Source organism: Bufo bufo, chromosome 2 (assembly GCF_905171765.1).
Source record: "Bufo bufo chromosome 2, aBufBuf1.1, whole genome shotgun sequence".
NCBI classification, from domain to species: Eukaryota; Metazoa; Chordata; class Amphibia; order Anura; family Bufonidae; genus Bufo; species Bufo bufo.
The window spans coordinates 13,138,970-13,158,184 of record NC_053390.1 but is presented as its reverse complement, the minus strand read 5'-3'; the positions used below and the strand labels follow the sequence as shown (position 1 = coordinate 13,158,184).

At 41.9% G+C, this 19,215-nt stretch overlaps 1 protein-coding gene across 1 annotated transcript in view; it reads right to left on the bottom strand.

Moving 5' to 3' along the window:
- The window catches only part of LOC120992025 (zinc finger protein 850-like), a 205,453-nt gene that overhangs the window by 36,191 nt on the left and 150,047 nt on the right, over positions 1-19,215 (bottom strand). The window contains exons 5-6 of the mRNA XM_040420788.1: positions 18,121-18,954; positions 12,386-12,391 (exon numbers count right to left, since the gene is read on the bottom strand). Of these exons, the coding sequence (XP_040276722.1) occupies positions 12,386-12,391; positions 18,121-18,954 (840 nt within the window). The remainder of the gene's footprint in view (positions 1-12,385; positions 12,392-18,120; positions 18,955-19,215) is intronic.

Here is a 19,215-nt window from a genome sequence, read left to right as displayed (position 1 = left end):
AGAATCAGACCCACAATACGAAAGAAAAAAGAAAAGATAATTCCCAATAGAGGCATAGACATCACATAAATACCACATGAAAGCATAAACCTAAATAAAACGCACAGAAACCGCACCATAAACGCAAGGACCGTGTGAACATTACCCAAAAAAAACCTTTCCCTAACGACACATCTATACACAATCTGAATAACCAGATTAAGCTAATGAACAAAAAAGAAAGATAAGGATCATCCAGCAGGTTAAACTTGAAAAACATATTGTGAAAGATCATTCAAAGCACAAACTACGTATATCTTCGAACATATTCAAAGAATTACCTAAACAATAAACCCAAAGAAAAACAGTTACCAAACTAGACAACTACAAAGACCACAAACATTTGTTAGGGTTAATCGATATGGACCATCAGGATAAGAACATACATACATCTACAACACAAATGATTCAATCCCAAAACAACACAAATCTCAAAAAAACGCACTGAAACCGCACTTTAATATATTTTAAAACAAACCGCACTGAAACCGGACTGTAACTACACAAAAACACGACAGGAACATATCTACAACACAAATGAGTCAATTACAAAATAACATAAATTTTAAATAAAACGCACTGAAACCGCACTGAAATATAAAAAACCGCACTGAAACCGCACAAAAATAAACCGCACATAAAATATAACAAGTTTTAGTGGAAATCTATGATCCTTTATTAACTTATAGACAAAGATCTTTATTGTAGAAACATATTCTTTGTGGGACCCCAAGAATGAATTGCGCGGATACAAATTCACCTGACTGCTGACAAAATCCAGTCCAGGACTTATATTTAACCCAACAAAATTTGGGCAACACCCCTTAAAGAAGAACGCACATAAACCCTCACTTGCTCCGGACTCACCACTACGTGACCACTGAGGAAGGGACCAGAAAGTGTCCCGAAATGCGTCTGGTCAAGAGAAGCAGTGAGGACCATAAAGAAATTAACCATAGCGAACTAAAAATCATCGGAAGGAAATACATGCCACCGTGATATCTTTAAATTTCCCGCAGAGAAGGAGATTGGCCAATCAGAAAGCAAGCATCGTGTGACGCCAGACTGCATCATCATCACGTGCAGCATCACACGGTAAGGCAAGCGATCACGTGGGGCGCCACGCAGGTCCTTGCAGAACGGAAAATATCGTAACCAACTGAAGAGGGGTAAAGTAAATCTCTTCTTTCTATTATTCCTCCATTAACTACATATGCTATATTGCCCACAATAACGGACATATGTAATAATAATACCGGGACATTTCACATCCAAATCCAAGTGAATCGGAGAACTGCTAGGAGAGTCGCTCTCTCTTTAAAAGGCGGGCACCAACACTTGGTAATCCGGTGAACACAGGTCCTAACAAAGCTGTATCAGTATCAGCAACTATTCTCAACACATTTTTTCACTTGTATGCCAAATGGCAACATTGATTTGTTGTGCACAACATAGTATTTGCAATTGAGCACGTATCTCTCTATTTTTTAAAATAATTTCTCAATTTTTCCAATTTTTTTGCACTGCACTTTTGTTCTATTTTTATCAATTGGATTTTATATACGCATATACTGCACCCTTCTCAAGAACAGCACTATCTTACTGAAGACAGACAATATATTATTAGAACTTCTTGGACTGTATATATATCGATTCCAGGACCTCTTAAAGAACTCTTTGAACATTTTCTAACATTTTTTGGACAGTATTTTTATTTTATTTTTATTTTTATTTTATTTTATTTTTACTTTATTTTTATTTTTATTCTTCTTATTTTTAACTACAACTTCAGGGAACCCTACTCCATCATTACCCATTGAACTATATACCATTGTCCAATAGACTCTATACTCTACCCTAACGTACCTAATATATATATATATATATATATATATATATATATATATATTTTTTTTTATATCTATACCAACAATTACCATCAAATACTTTTTACTTATATAACAATAAAAATCCCCATACTTAACCCAAATGCGAGTGTGCCATCACAATTTATTTCTATTTTAACATATCCTTACGGTTTTAGGTGTACCGTGATAGAGCACCTCCATCCATACTGACCGTCTGGTGAGCCACAGAAACCCTTCTATCTTTTAATGAATATTATATTAGGACAATCAGAAAACTTTTTGTCTTCTTAATGATATTGATCTAGCTGCGCAGGTCCACCTAAGCCATCCAACAGATCTGAAGTAACTTTGAGGCTTACTGACTCTCAGTCAGATGAGAGCTGGTTTGGAATGTCTCATAGTGCACAAGGCTGCCATTGTAAAGTATGCTGACTAAGCCTGTCATCTGTCTCATGAATAGACTGATGGCTTGTATATACCTGGCTTTTGGCATATAGCCTGTGTGGTTGTCTATTGTATGTAGTAGATAATAGGAGTCCAAGACACATCCAGCTATTCTCTTAATATTGTTTCCAAACCAATTTCGAACCTTTTTTTGTGAACCAGACACCCTCTTCTCTGCCAAGCAGGGGGTGCCTGGGGTTCTCCCATTGACTTCCATTGTGCTCAGGTGTATAGTAGAGCACACGAGTATACCGATGTGTTTGGCCAGAGCACACGAGCACTTTGGTGCTCGACAAAACACTAATGAAGACCCATTCATTTCAATGGGTCTGAAAATAATGCGGACAACACCGTGTGCTGTCCACATCGGTATGTCCGTTCTGTAGCCCCTCATAAAATATACAGCATGTTATATACTTGTCCTTTTTGCAGACAAGGATAGGCATTGTTACAATGGATCCGCAAAAAACGGATGCAATACAGATGCCAAATGGAGTTCATCCATATTTTTTGCGGATCAGTGTTTTGCGGACCCCAAAACACATACGGTCGTGTGAATGTAGCCACATGACTATGTGTTGGCCGGGCCCGTGCTGCAGACCACAAATTGCAATGCACGGGTACCGACTGTTAGGCAGCTGCATTAGGATCGCGGACCAATTCAGTTAAATGGGGTCCGTGATCCGCATCCAATGGTCCGCACCGCAAAAAAGTAGTGCATGCACTACTTTTTTTGCGGTGCGGAGGCATGGCCAGAAACACCAAGGAAGCACTCGTAGAGGTTCTGTGGGGTTCCGATCCGTGCTTCCGCACCGTATCTCTGGGTTTGCCGACCCATTCAAGTGAATAGGTCCGCATTCATGATGCAGGGTGCATATATCAGGTGCAATACGGCCACGGCGGGGCAACGACCGTGTGCATGAGCTCTTATTCTGTGATTGAAATGTAATTTTTTCATAATTCGTTACTTTATTAATCAAGTTGATACAGTTATTAACACAAGGTGCAGCTCTAGCCGTCCACGGGCCATTGAAAGTACTTTAGAAATACATTTAACCTTGCTGGTTGAACAAGTAAGACTCGTTAGATCATTAAAGGCTATGGACACCTTTGTGCACTAAAAATCAGTAGCCCCATATCTTACTGTAATGCAGCACATAATAAAATTGCACTTGTTTGTTTACTGGTATCAGCTTCGCTTCACTTGCTCTCAGAAATGCTCTTCTATGAGTTTTGCTCACTGCTGTCATCTCCTGTGAGAATCTGTGGGCGTTCCTTTGGATTTCACGTGCACCAGCAAAGCTCTTCTGCCTGGCCCCCACATCCTGTTACATAGTTCATCCCCACCGCTATATCCTGTTACCTAGCTCAGCCCTGCCCCCACATCCTGTTACATAGCTCAGCCCCACCTCCCATCATCTATTTATCCCCAGGACTGTGACTTTGACAAGGGGACATCCTCTGCGTCTGGAGGAAAGAAGGTTTGTACACAAACATAGAAGAGGAATCTTTACGGTAAGAGCAGTGAGACTATGGAACTCTCTGCCTGAGGAGGTGGTGATGGTGAGTTCACTAAAAGAGTTCAAGAGGGGCCTGGATGTATTTCTGGAGTGTAATAATATTACAGGCTATAGCTACTAGAGATGGGTTGTTTATCCACAGAGTTATTCTGATTGCCTGATTGGAGTCTGGAAGGAATTTTTTTACCCTTAAGTGGGGAAAATTGGCTTCTACCTTATAGGTTTTTTTTGCCTTTCTCCGGATAAACTTGCAGGATAACAGGCCGAACTGGATGGACAAATGTCTTTTTTCGGCCTTATATATTATTTACTAATATGGTCAACAAGAATAAACGTGTGGCTGAAACGTATGAATGGTCCGGACCTAAGTGTGGGTGATTCAGTTTGGCTGTCCACAAGAAACATTAAGTTGAAGGCACCGCCTTGGAAGTTGGTCCAAGGTTTATCGGTCCATATAAGATCACGGCCATTATTAATCCTGTAGCTTTTTTGTCTTGAACTTCCTCAGGCCCTGAAAATTCATAATGTGTTCCCTAAATCTTTGTTGAAGAGATATGTTGAACCTTTAACCCCTTAAGGACCGGGCTCATTTTCACCTTAAGGACCAGGCCATTTTTTGCAAATCTGACCAGTGTCACTTTAAGTGCTCATAACTTTAAAACGCTTTGACTTATCCAGGCCATTCTGAGATTGTTTTTTCGTCACATATTGTACTTCATGACACTGGTAAAATGAAGTCAAAAAAATTATTTTTTTTGCACAAAAAAATACCTAATTTACCAAAAATTTGGAAAAATTTGCAAATTTCAAAGTTTCAGTTTCTCTACTTCTGTAATACATAGTAATACCCCAAAAAATTGTGATGACTTTACATTCCCCATATGTCTACTTCATGTTTGAATTGTTTTGGGAATGATATTTTATTTTTTTAGGATGTTATAAGGCTTAGAAGTTTAGAAGCAAACTGACATTTTTCAGAAATTTACAAAAACTCAATTTTTAGGGACCAGTTCAGGTCTGAAGTCACTTTGCGAGGCTTACATAATAGAAACCACCCAAAAATGACCCCATCTAAGAAACTACACCCCTCAAGGTATTCAAAACTGATTTTGCATACATTGTTAACCCTTTAGGTGTTGCACAAGAGTTATTGGCAAATAGGGAGGAAATTTGAGAATTTCATTTTTTTGTCTAATTTTTCATTTTAACCCATTTTTTCCACTACCAAAGCAAGGGTTAACAGCCAAACAAGACCGTATCTTTATTGCCCTGACTCTGCCGTTTACAGAAACACCCAATATGTGGCCGTAAACTACTGTACGGGCACACAGCGGGGCGTAGAGTGAAAGGTGCGCCGTATGGTTTTTGGAAGGCTGATTTTTATGGACTGGTTTTTTGACATCATGTCCCATTTGAAGCCCCCTGATGCACCCCTAGAGGAGAAACTCCCTAAAAGTGACCCCATCTAAGAAAGTACACCCCTCAAGGTATTCAAAACTGATTTTACATACGTCGTTAACCCTTTAGGTGTTGCACAAGAGTTATTGGCAAATGGGGATGAAATTTGAGAATTTCATTTTTTTGCCTAATTTTCAATTTTAACCCATTTTTTCCATTAACAAAGCAAGGGTTAACAGCCAAACAAGACTGTATCTTTATTGCCCTGACTTCCGTTTACAGAAACACCCAATATGTGGCCGTAAACTACTGTACGGCCACACAGTAGGGCGTAGAGTGAAAGGTGCGCGGTTTGGTTTTTGGAAGACAGATTTTGCTGGACTGTTTTTTTTGACACCATGTCCCATTTGAAGCCCCCTGATGCACCCCTAGATTAGAAATTCCATAAAAGTGACCCCATCTAAGAAACTACACCCCTCAAGCTATTCAAAACTGATTTTACAAACTTTGTTAACCCTTTAGGTGTTGCACAAGATTTAATGGAAAATAGAGACACAATTTCAAAATTTCACATTTTTGGCAGATTTTCCATTTTAATATTTTTTTTTCCAGTTACAAAGCAAGGGTTAACAGCCAAACAAAACTCATTATTTATGGCCCTTATTCTGTAGTTTACAGAAACACCCCATATGTGGCCGTAAACCGGCACACGGCAGGGCGCAGAAGGAAAGGAATGCCATACGGTTTTTGGAAGGCAGATTTTGCTGGACTGGTTTTTTGACACCATGTCCCATTTGAAGCCCCCCTGAAGCACCCCTAGAGTAGAAACTCCAAAAAAGTGACTCTATTTTAGAAACTACAGGATAGGGTGGCAGTTTTGTTGGTACTAGTTTAGGGTACATATGATTTTTGTATTTTACTTACACTGAACAGATCTATGCTTTTAGCACAGATCTGTTCAGCACCATGGACAGCAGGACGCCTGAGCAGGCGTCCTGTTGCCATGGGAACCCTCCCCGTCTGCTCAGAACTTCGCAGACGGGGAAGGGTAAGCACGGGGCTGAGGGGGGCTCTCTGGGGGCTCTCTCCCTCTCCATCGGGGGGCTGCAAAGGCACAGCAGCCCCCCGATGGAGAGGGAGGGAGCTCCCTGACCGATGACAGTTAACTTTTTCCATACAGCGGTCCGTACGGACCGCGGTATGGAAAGGGTTAAACGGCTGACATCTGCACAGATGTCAGCCGTTTATACCAGGGTGCCAGCAATGTGCTGGCACCCTGGTATAACCACTAGAAGCCAACGATCGTTCATGGGGAGGCGGGCGGGGGATCGCGATCCCGCCTGCCGCACCGCCCGCCTCCCGCAACGCCCCCACCGCCTGCAACACCCCCCCCCAAAATAATAATGATTTTAGCCACTCTAAAGCTTCTGATCCCCGCGGTCAGGGTCCGTGGGGATCAGAAACTTCAAAAAGCGCAGCAAACCGCAGGTCTGAATTGACCTGCGGTTTGCTGCGATCGCCGATACGGGGGGTTCAAATGACCCCCCCCTGCATTGTTACGGGATGCCGGCTGAATGATTTCAGCCGAAATCCCGTTCCAATTAACCCCTGGGGCGCCGGAATACAGATTTCAAGTCAGGACGTACCGGTACGTCCTGGGTCCTTAAGGACTCGGGAAATAGGGCGTACCGGTACGTCCTGGGTCCTTAAGGGGTTAAAGCCGTCTTCTTTGCCAGCTGCTCCTGTCATGGTGGATGGTAGTTTGGAATTCCAAATCTCAAAAATAATTGACTCTCGAGTTCTCCGTAGATGACTTCAGTATCTTGTCCATTGGAAGGGTTATGGACCAGAAAAGAAGGGGATGTACTGTCATAAACGTTCCCGTGACAAGTGCCAGGAGATCAGGAAGACGGGCAACACATGGTCTGATCTGAAAAGTTCCTTGTGGATCAATTTATGTCTGTGTTATTTTGGTAATGGCCACACCCTTTTTCTTCAGGTGTGCTTGTGTGGTCATTTAGCCTTTCCTATTTATTCCTGCTTCTCCCTCTTGGGGGTGCGGTTTATAGCTTCAGTTTCTGGACTCTGGGCTAGCTGGATGTTGGATCTCAGGGTTCCTTTGCTCCATTTGAAGTGTCATCTTCTTCCCCTTTTGTATTTTATTTGTTGTATTTCCCTGTCTTTTGTATCTAGGTCTGAGGGAGACTCCTGTTCATCCTTCTGGTGAAGGAACAGGTCATCTCAAGTCCTGGCACTATTACCAGGGTCCTACAGGGTGAGTTAGAGCCCTAGGTTACGGTGTATGAACTTTCCTACCATCGAGGTCTGTTCATACTAATAGATAGTCAGGACTTGCACTAGGGATGCTATAGGAGGTGACCTGCTCCTTTGCCCTTATTTCCAGGCCTAGATCCTGCCCCTCTTCCCTCCTGTGCTCGGTGTGGAGTTTCCCACCCACACTGCACCGTGACAGGAGAACAGAAAATCAAGACACATCAATAAATAAATAGCTGGACCATGGACCTGTGGAGGATCACGTGCTGCATCTCAGGACCAGGTGTCTGTGCTGTAGAAGGTGAACGGCTATTGCTGAGTGTCTGATATCTGGTTCCTGTAGTTCGCCCCATTTCTGTGCTCTCCCTGTGTCTAGCTTTATGACTCTTCCATACACATACACACTTTGCTCAAATAAGAGTGTGTGTGTTCAGAACAGGGAGAGAAGAGAAAGCATTCTACAAGATCATTCTGTCCTCTCCAGACACGTTTACCCCCTCCGGACCCCTCTATACCATTTGGAACCCTCTATCTGCTCCAGGCTCCTTTGTTCCCCTCCAGACTTCTCTGCCCCCTACAGACCTATCTATCTCCTCCAGACTCCTCTGTTGCCCTCCAGGCTCCTCTGTTTCACCCACCCCAGACTTCTCTGACCCCCTGGACCCCTCTATACCCTCTTTTATGCCGTTGGCCCTTTGATCTTCTATTTTTATTTGCTGTACTGCGATCTGTACTCTACTGCAGAGAAACCATAAGGTTTGCGCCTCATGGAGTAGGCTTTGTTTTCGTTTTTTACTCCCTTACTACACAGAGCTATAACTTTTTTATTTTTCCGTTCACATAGCCCTATGAGGGCTTGTTTTTTTGTGGAACAAGTTGTAGTTTCTAATGCCACCATTTAATATTACATAGGATGTAGGGGGAAGTGGGAAAAAAAATTCCAAATGTAATTGGAAAAGAAAATGCAATTCCGACACAGTTTTAAGTTGTTTTTTTACGGCATTCACTATGTGGAAAAATTGACTTGTGCTCTTCATTCTATAGGTCAGAAAAAATCTGACGATACCACATATGTATAGTTTTTCTTGAATTTTAATATAAAAAAAAAATCTAAATGTTTGAAAAATAATTGTTTTCTTTTTGCCATATTCTGACCCCCAAAACATTTTTTATAGTCAAGTTTACTAAGATGTGTGGGGTCTAATTTTTTACGTGAATAAAGTGATAAAATACAGCAAATTGGCAATTTTTTTCCTTTGCTCCATTCACCATTTGCAAAAACTTTTTTGTATTTTAATAGTTTGGGTGTTTATCGCATGTGGTGAATCCCATGATGTTATTTTTTAACATTATTTTATGGAACGGGAGCACGCTTCCAGGTTCTAGCACTCTCAGATGCCATGCTCACATTTGACCACGGCATATGAAGGTCCGCGATCGTCAATTAGCTGCAGGTGCCATCTTTAAATATGGGGGTAAGTACAGACACCAGTGGCTCAGGGTAAGTACAGAGATTAAGTCAGGCAGTGAAGGGTTAAATCCAGAACTCAGGCAAAAGTTGGAACACAAAATTTGCAAACAAGCAAACAGCACACCTTTGTAGGAAACTAGCATCGTTTTTTTTAAAATATAACAGAGAATATATTTATCTTTTTCTACTTATATACACCACTAAAGGCTTTTCAACATATAACTGCATCGCTGAACGGCGAATATATATTTTTTTCCTCTTATATATGCCACTAACGACTTTTCAATATATAACTGAAGCACTGAACGGCGAATATATTTTACTTTTTCTACTTATATACGCCACTAAAGGCATTTCAATATATAACTGCAGCGCTGAACGGTGAATATATTTTTCTTTCTCCACTTATATATGCCACTAAGGGCTTTTCAACATATAACTGCCGCGCTAAACAGCGAATATATTTTTCTTTTTCATCTTATATACGCCACTAAAGGCTTTTCAACATATACAGTGAGGAACAGAAGTATTTGAACACCCTGGGATTTTGCAAGTTCCCCAACTTAGAAATCATGGAGGGGTCTTAAATTCACATTGTAGGTGCATTCCCACTCTGACAGAATAAAAAAATAATAATCAGGAAATCACATTGTATGATTTTTTAAGAATTTCTTTTTCTTGCACTGCTGAACATAAGTATTTGAACACTGAGAAAATAAGTGTTAATATTTGGTACAGAAGCCTTTGTTTGCAATTACAGAGGTCACACGTTTCCTGTAGTTCTTGACCAGGTTTGCACACACTGTAACAGGGATTTTGGCCCACTCCTCCACACAGATCTCCTCTAGATCTGTCAGGTTTTGGGGCTGTCGCTGAGCAACAAGGAGTTTTAGCTCCCTCCAAATATGTTCTTTTAGATTTAGGTCTGGAGACTGGCTAGGCCACTCCAGAACCTTGATATGCTTCTTACAGAGCCACTCCTTGGTTTATCCTGGCTGTGTGCTTTGGGTCGTTGTCATGTTGGAAGACCCAGCCACGACCCATCTTCAATGCTCTGACCGAGGGAAGGAGGTTGTTGCTCAAAATCTCACAATAAATGGCCCCATTCATCCTCTTCTTAATACAGTGCAGTTGTCTTGTCCCCTTCGCAGAAAAGCACCCCCAAAGCATGATGTTACCACCCCCATGCTTCTTAGTAGGGATGGTGTTCTTGGGATGCAACTCATCCTTCTTTTTCCTCCAAACACAACGAGTGAAGTTTTGACCAAAAAGTTCTACTTTGGTCTCATCTGACCACATGACTTTCTCCCATGCGTCCTCTGGATCATCCAGATTGGCATTGGCAAACTTAAGACGGGCCTGGACATGTGATGACTTGAGCAGGGGAACCTTCTGTGCAATGCACGATTTGAAACCATGATGGTGTAGTGTTCTACCGACTTTGACCTTTGAAACTGTGGTCTCAGCTCTCTTCATGTCATTGACCAGCTCCCCCCTTGTAGTTCTGAGGTGTGGTAAGATCTTGCATGGAGCCCCAGTCCGAGGGAGACTGACAGTCAGCTTTAGCCTCTTCCATTTTCTAACAATTGCTCCAACAGTTGATCTATTTTCACTAAGCTGCTTGGCAATTGCCCCGTAGCCCTTTCCAGCCTTGTGGAGGTCTACAATTTTGTCTCTGGAGTCTCTTGACAGCTCTTTGGTCTTGCCCATGGTAGGAGTTGGCGTCTGACTGACTGTGGGGTGGACAGGTGTCTTTAAAGAGCTCAGACAGGTGCTACTAAGTTAGATTATTGAGTGTAGTAGAGGTGGACTTTTTAAAGGCACAGTAACAGGTCTTTGAGAGCCAGAATTCTTGCTGTTTCTCAGATGTTCAAATACTTATGTTCAGCAGTGCAAGAGAAATAAATTCTTAAAAAATCATACAATGTGATTTCCTGATTTTTTATTCTGTCACTCAGAGTGGGAATGCACCTACAATGTGAATTTCAGACCCCTCCGTGATTTCTAAGTGGGAGAACTTGCAAAATCGCAGGGTGTTCAAATACTTCTGTTCCTCATGGTTGCCCTACAATACAAACTGATTGCTAGTTTAACGTCCTATAACATTATCATTGCTTATGAAATATATTGAAAAAGATGTGATGTCATCTCTCTTGCTTGTTTTTATTTCTGTTCTGTTATAAAACTAATGCTGTAACATGAGCATGTATATGTCAGATTCTATGCCGCCTTGTGCTTGAGCACGCCTTGAAGTAACTTTATTTGTATATGAAGATGACATTTATGTTTTCAAAATAAAATATTTTAAAAACTAAACTAACAAATACTTCTGTTCCTCACTGTAAACTGCAGTGCTGAACGGTGAATATATATATTTTTTTCCACTTATATACACCACTAAAGGCTTTTTAACATATAACTGCAGTGCTGAACGGAGAATATACACTGCTCAAAAAAATAAAGGGAACACAAAAATAACACATCCTAGATCTGAGTTCATTAAATATTCTTCTGAAATACTTTGTTCTTTACATAGTTGAATGTGTTGACAACAAAATCACACAAAAATAAAAAAATGGAAATCAAATTTTTCAACCCATGGAGGTCTGGATTTGGAGTCACCCTCAAAATTAAAGTGGAAAAACACACTACAGGCTGATCCAACTTTGATGTAATGTCCTTAAAACTAGTCAAAATGAGGCTCAGTAGTGTGTGTGGCCTCCACGTGCCTGTATGACCTCCCTACAACGCCTGTGCATGCTCCTGATGAGGTGGCGGACGGTCTCCTGAGGGATCTCCTCCCAGACCTGGACTAAAGCATCTGCCAACTCCTGGACAGTCTGTGATGCAACGTGACGTTGGTGGATAGAGCGAGACATGATGTCCCAGATGTGCTCAATTGGATTCAGGTCTGGGGAACGGGCGGGCCAGTCCATAGCATCAATGCCTTCGTCCTGCAGGAACTGCTGACACACTCCAGCCACATGAGGTCTAGCATTGTCTTGCATTAGGAGGAACCCAGGGCCAACCACACCAGCATATGGTCTCACAAGGGGTCTGAGGATCTCATCTCGGTACCTAATGGCAGTCAGGCTACCTCTGGCGAGCACATGGAGGGCTGTGCGGCCCTCCAAAGAAATGCCACCCCACACCATTACTGACCCAATGCCAAACCGGTCATGCTGGAGGATGTTGCAGGCAGCAGAACGTTCTCCACGGCGTCTCCAGACTCTGTCACGTCTGTCACATGTGCTCAGTGTGAACCTGCTTTCATCTGTGAAGAGCACAGGGCGCCAGTGGCTAATTTGCCAATCTTGGTGTTCTCTGGCAAATGCCAAACGTCCTGCACGGTGTTGGGCTGTAAGCACAACCCCCACCTGTGGACGTCGGGCCCTCATATCACCCTCATGGAGTCTGTTTCTGACCGTTTGAGCAGACACATGCACATTTGTGGCCTGCTGGAGGTCATTTTGCAGGGCTCTGGCAGTGCTCCTCCTGTTCCTCCTTGCACAAAGGCAGAGGTAGCGGTCCTGCTGCTGGGTTGTTGCCCTCCTACGGCCTCCTCCACGTCTCCTGATGTACTGGCCTGTCTCCTGGTAGCGCCTCCATGCTCTGGACACTACGCGGACAGACACAGCAAACCTTCTTGCCACAGCTCGCATTGATGTGCCATCCTGGATAAGCTGCACTACCTGAGCCACTTGTGTGGGTTGTAGACTCCGTCTCATGCTACCACTAGAGCCAGCATTCAAAAGTGACCAAAACTTTAGCCAGGAAGCATAGGAACTGAGAAGTGGCCTGTGGTTACCACCTGCAGAACCACTCCTTTATTGGGGGTGTCTTGCTAATTGCCTATATTTTCCACCTATTGTCTATCCCATTTGCACAACAGCATGTTGCTTCCTAAGTGGACAGTTTGATTTCACAGAAGTGTGATTGGCTTGGAGTTACATTGTGTTGTTTAAGTGTTCCCTTTATTTTTTTGAGCAGTGTATTTTCTTTTTCCACTCATATACGCCACTAAAGGCTTTTCGACATATAACTGCAGCGCTGAATGACAAATATATTTTTCTTTTGCCACAAATACACGGCAAAAAGGGTTTTACAACATATAACTGCACCGCACAAGGGCAAATAAGACGTACTGTAGAAATATTTCCTTGTAATAAACCCTGTTAATAGCTGTATCAAACATCACTTGCACCCCAAAAACAGTTTGCTGGAATTACAGAGCTGTATAATGGCTGTTTGGATCCCTAGTCAGTGCAGCAAGGTGTAATAGGATTGTTCCTATTACCTAGGCTGTAACCTCACCTACTGAACCCTGTTCTACATAACAGTTGTGAAATGGTTCCGCCCTATCTTTTCCCTACACCTTGTTTAATCTTTCCCTGTACTTTTGAATCGCTGTTTTTAGCACAATAAGGTTTTCCCTAGCATTGTCCCTAGCGACTGCTGACATCTCTCCCTGCACTAAGTACACTGGAGAATGGCTGAATCCAAGATGGCTGAGGCTATTTATAGGGCTATGACATCACAGTGCTGACTGGCTGCTGATTGGCTGCATGCATGGCATTGTGGGTGATCCCCCCTTCCTAGAGTGCCTTGTCCCATGTCATCACACGTGCAGCAGCCATTTTAAAATGCAATTCGTTACCACGAAGCACAAGGAAATTCAGATTCGGTGCGAATAAAATAAAGCCTGAAATTTGGATCAAATTAATGTCACGGCTGCGGATGGGGAAAACCCTCAGCCGTGCGATGCCAGAAGATGGAAGGTCGCTACTTGGCCAGTACCACAGAATTAGGGAGCAGGTCACCTCCTAGAGCTTCCCTAATCTGACCCTGACTCCTAGCTGCATGCGCCGCCCTTGAAGGTAGGAGGGCTAATGCTCAGGAACCTCGGATCCCTACTGACCCTGCGCCGATCCCTGAGCTAGGAGCTGGGTAGACAGCCCGTTCCTCCTGGACGCGGAGAAACAGGAGTCTAAAGTGGCCAAGCTACAAGGGGAACAGAAACAACTTATGGCAATGGCAGGTTAATGCAGCAAACACAACACTAACCTGCCACAGACAACAAAGCCTGGAACCCATGTGCAAGTGCTGCTGTCTAGAACACAAACGAACACAGCACACACCACACATCACACAGGAACCCAGGACCATAAGCTACAATAACAATGAGACCACACACACACCTTCATAACACCATGTAACATAATTTATGACCACAAGGGTGGCCCTCACTGACAGATGATAATAACCAGGAGGATGACTTCAGCTAACCATGTCTGAAGTACCCTCAGAGTCTGGCACCCAGCAGGAGCTAAATAGCCTTAAGTGGCCACACCCACACACACACCAAGTGTTCACAAACTAAGAAGGGAGTTAACCCTTCCTACACCAGGCAAGGGAAAAAGCCACTTAAAGGGGAAGTGTCCAAATAAACATCACACTGCAGCTTTTACAGCAGGCAACGACATGCGTGGCAGCCATGTCCTGGGAGTCAGCCAGAAGGCTGAGACACTGCCACCACATGTACACAATACCAAACGTTGCCACGGGCAGCCACAGTGAAGGGAAGTGTCACAGTGCACACTTACATAAACCTCGTGCACACCAGACATACAAAGTGCATACATACACACACACCAAACCAGGTGTAACCGCATGCACTTGACAGCAAGCTGCCTAGCAAAAGCTCAGGCTGCTATACTGCCAAGTACCAAATCATGTTGCCAGCGGCAATCACAGGTGAGGCAACATACCAGCAGCCCTCACCATGTGGTTGACAATAACACCAAACCGCAGGCAACTGCATGCGGATCCTGAGTCACGACCATGACCAAGGTCGTGACAATTAAACTTCCTCAGCTTTAATTTGCTTATCTCTACTAATAATGGCTCTGAACTAGGTTGAGCAATGCACCTAGAGGGACATATAGTCATTGGGCTCTTGGAGTCGTTTGAGAAGTCTCTTTCCTCCAACCCCAAAGACTTTAATGCTATAGAAGATTGTGTCTGTCTCACCCCACAGACTTAATAAAACAGTCAGTGAAAGAGCAGACATTATAATCAAGGTGGCAACAAATCAGAAACCCTTCTTAAAGAAATGAGAAAGATCATGACATAGGGAGAAACCTGTCTGCTTTACTTGTTTGAGGCTCCTTCAACATTGTTTCTGACCGACAGTCAAGGTCTAGCCTTTCCAGGAGAATGGTCTCTGAATCCAGAGATCTTCAAACAAATTGCTCAATGGAATCAGGTTCAGTGCCAAGATGGAAACGTTCCTTTCCCTTTTTTTAGGCGGACAATCCCTTGGCAGCAGATACCTTGTCCATTCCTTGGAGGTTCAGGCTGGCCTATAATTTTTCTCCAGTTTCCATGATAATTAGGGTATTGATGAAAATCAGGCTAGACCAGACAACAGTACAGCCATCATACTGTTTGGGCCAGAGAGGTCATGGTTCCCAACATGCTGGTGAGTCAATGGTGTTACTGAGACTTTCCCCAGTGTAGACCCTTGATATGTAGAGCATTCAACTCTGCCAATATTTGTAAAGATTGAGCCTGATAGCCTGAAGGTTGCGAACCTCGATTTCTATCTAGAGGCCTCTCTGATGTTGTCATGAAGATCCTACCACACTTTGAGCCTCAATCTACCAAAAGATTTTTCCTAACTCATTCAGTTGAGTCAAGATTATAACTTAAAGGCTTCTCCCACTGCAGTTTGTGTGTGTCTAGGACACTGAACTCTGCCAAGACCTGAAGAGGTTCAGTTTGACAGCCTGAAGTTTGACCAACCTATTTAACTATCTTGAAGCCTTTTTTTTATTAAATCATGAAGACCTTTGCCACACTGTTTTTTGCAACTCATAAAAAGTTCATTTTGATCCCAACTCATTCAAATGAGTCAAGGGTGTATCTAAAGACTCCCCCTAGTGCAAATTGTGTGTGTCTAGAGTACTGAACTCTGCCAGAACCTGTGGAGACTCAACCATACAGCCACAATATCAACCTAATGTTCTCTAAGACATAGTCTAGAAGACCTTGCCGTAGCTAGGTCTCCACTTAAGAGCTTACACAAGGATCAAGTGAATCTATTCAACTTGTATTCTATTAAGGGGTGGATAGTTCAAAACCACAGATTATCAGCCTCTTAGGCTTCCTGCAAGACAATTTTGGAAAAGGCCTTAGAATATTAACGTAAAAAGTCTAAATTTTGCCCATTCTCCAGGTTTATCCTTGTCACAATAGTCCTTGATGAAAAGATTCCTGTAAGGTTTGCTAAGGTGTAGCCTTCCATACTCAGAATCTGTGTCAAAATAGGACTTGACCTTAGTCCTAAAAGTTTTAAGATCATCTCCCTTTGAACCTCTGGAGGAGGGCCCACATAAATACCTAACCTAAAGAGGTTATTCCCATCTGGCCATGACATCTGCCATAAGAACAGGAAGATCCTAGTCTTGTCATCAATGGGTCGGTACTTCAGATTCCTTCTTACTCCAAAGGTTTGTTCTTTGGTAATTATAATCAGGTCTCCTCCTTCCAGTGTCTGTTATGAGCTTTACTGTAATGTTGAATATCATCTCCATTCCCTAGATCCTCCAAATGTCCTGAGATGTATTTAGCCTGGAGTAAAGAGATCAGGAAGGTTGAGAATGGTTTACTTAATTTCGGGAAGGAACAAAAAGCTCTCTCATGCACCATAGCTGCCAGGTGCCTGCTGTTTCATACAGCAGACACCAGCAGCTAATGTCCGTGACTAGCGATAACTATGGTCAAACATGAGGATCAGGGGAGCCGGATGCATTGTGCGGCAGCCTCAGTCCTCCGTATTGAACTGAAACTGCCGCATGTTAGCTCCTATGAAGCCCCTGCCTGTGGCAGGGCTTCATAGGAATACATTGTAACCCTCATACACTCCAATGTTGGTGTATGAGAGAAGCAATCTGATTATTGCTTTTATAGTTCCCTATAGGAACTATAATATACTGTAAAAAAAAAAGTTTAGAAAAAATAAAAAAATCTAAATCACCCGCTTTCCCCAAAATGTAAATAAAAAAATGGAAACTATAAAAAAAATACACATCATGGGTATCGCCACGTGTGAAAGCGCCCATACTTTTAAACTATTAAATATTTTTCAGATATGGCAAATGGCAAAACGAAAAAAAAAAAAGGCAAAATGGTTGATTAGCCGTTTTTTGGTCTCTTCACATCCCACAAAAAATTTAATAAGGTAAAATTAAATTAAATTAAATTAAAAAAAGTGAGCAAAAAAATAACCCAGAATGGTATGAATGAAAACTACAGATTATCCCTCAAAAAATGACAACTAAAACAGCTCCGTACACATAAAAATTATAGAGGTCACAATATGGCGATGAAAAGAAAAAAAAAAAAAGTTTCAAAGTTTTTTTTTTCAGTATTAAAATGCAAGATAAACTATACATATGTGGTATAGCCGTAATTGTACTGACCTGGAGAATGAAAGTAACAGGTCAGTTTTACCGTATAGGGAACACGGTAAAAACAAAACATAAAACTGCTGCGTAACTGCGTTATTTTTACAATTTAACCCACATGGAATATTTTTACATCTCCCCTACATTGTTTGCAATATTAAATGGTGGAGTTAGAAAATGCAACTTGTCCCGCAAAAAACAAGCGCTCATACGGCTACGTAAACGTAAAAATAAAAAAGTCCAGAAAAGGCAGGGAGTAAAAAATTAAAATGCGAAAAACACTCCGGGGCTGAAAGGGTTTACTGTAAGGATTAAAATATAAGTCATGAACAGAATATATGTCTTCCTAAACAGGATTTATCAGATGTTTTATAGAAGCCGTTATGTGACATCAATTAAGCTTTTATATCCAAATATACAACCTGAAATGAAAACCATGTCTATGACCCAGTGATATATTGTTTCCTTATATTGTGGCCATATGGCTTCTCTCTTGTGTGACTTCACTAATGACCCCTAATTATGGCTTTAGAAACAAAAATATTTTTCTCATTCTGAATGCAGCTTCTCTCATGTGTGATTCTTCTTATGTTTTAGAAGACTTGATTTATCTGAAAAAAGTTTCCCACATTCTAAACACAAATACGGCTTCTCTCCTGTGTGACATCTCTCATGTTTAACAAGATCTGATTTATCTGTAAAACATTTCCCACATTCTGAACATGAATATGGTTTCACTCCTGTGTGGCGTCTTTTATGTTTAACAAGATCTGATTTATCTGTAAAACATTTCTCACATTCTGAACATGAATACGGCTTTTCCCCAGTGTGAATTCTCTCATGTTTAACAAGATTTGATTTCTCTGTAAAACATTTCCCACATTCTGAACATGAATACGGCTTTTCCCCAGTGTGAATTCTCTCATGTTTAACAAGATTTGATTTCTCTGTAAAACATTTCCCACATTCTGAACATATATGGGATTTCTCTCCTGTGTGACTTCTCTCATGTGTAACAAGATTGGATTTCTGTGTAAAACATTTCCCACATTCTGAACATGAATATAGCTTCTCTCCTGTGTGACATATCTGATGTTTAACAAGAATTGATTTCCATATGAAACATTTTCCACATTCTGAACATGAATACGGCTTTTCCCCAGTGTGAATTTTCTCATGTTTAACTAGATTTGATTTTTGAGCAAAACATTTCCTACATTCTGAACATGAATATGGCTTTTCCCCAGTGTGAATTTTCTCATGTTTAACAAGATGTGATTTGTCTCTAAAACATTTCCCACATTCTGAACATGTATATGCTTTCTCTCCTGTGTGACATCTCTGATGTGTAACAAGATGTGATTTCTGTGTAAAACATTTCCCACATTCTGAACATGAATATGGTTTCTCTCCTGTGTGACTTTTCTCATGTGTAACAAGATTTGATTTCTGTGTGAAACATTTCCCACATTCTGAACATGAATGCATTTTCTCTCCTTTGTGACGTCTTCGGTGTGTAGAAAGTCCTGAGCTGTTTGTGGATTCTTTATCACAATGAAACCTTTTAATCCTTTTCTGACCTGTACTTGCGGTAACAATCGGTGATTGGTCAGGAGAAGGTTCCTCATAATTAGGAGGATTATATGACAGATCTGTACTGTGAAGTCCTGGATGTACATTAAGGGTAATGAGGTTTTCTCCTGAAGAGCGCTGCAGGATATCTTCATCTAGTG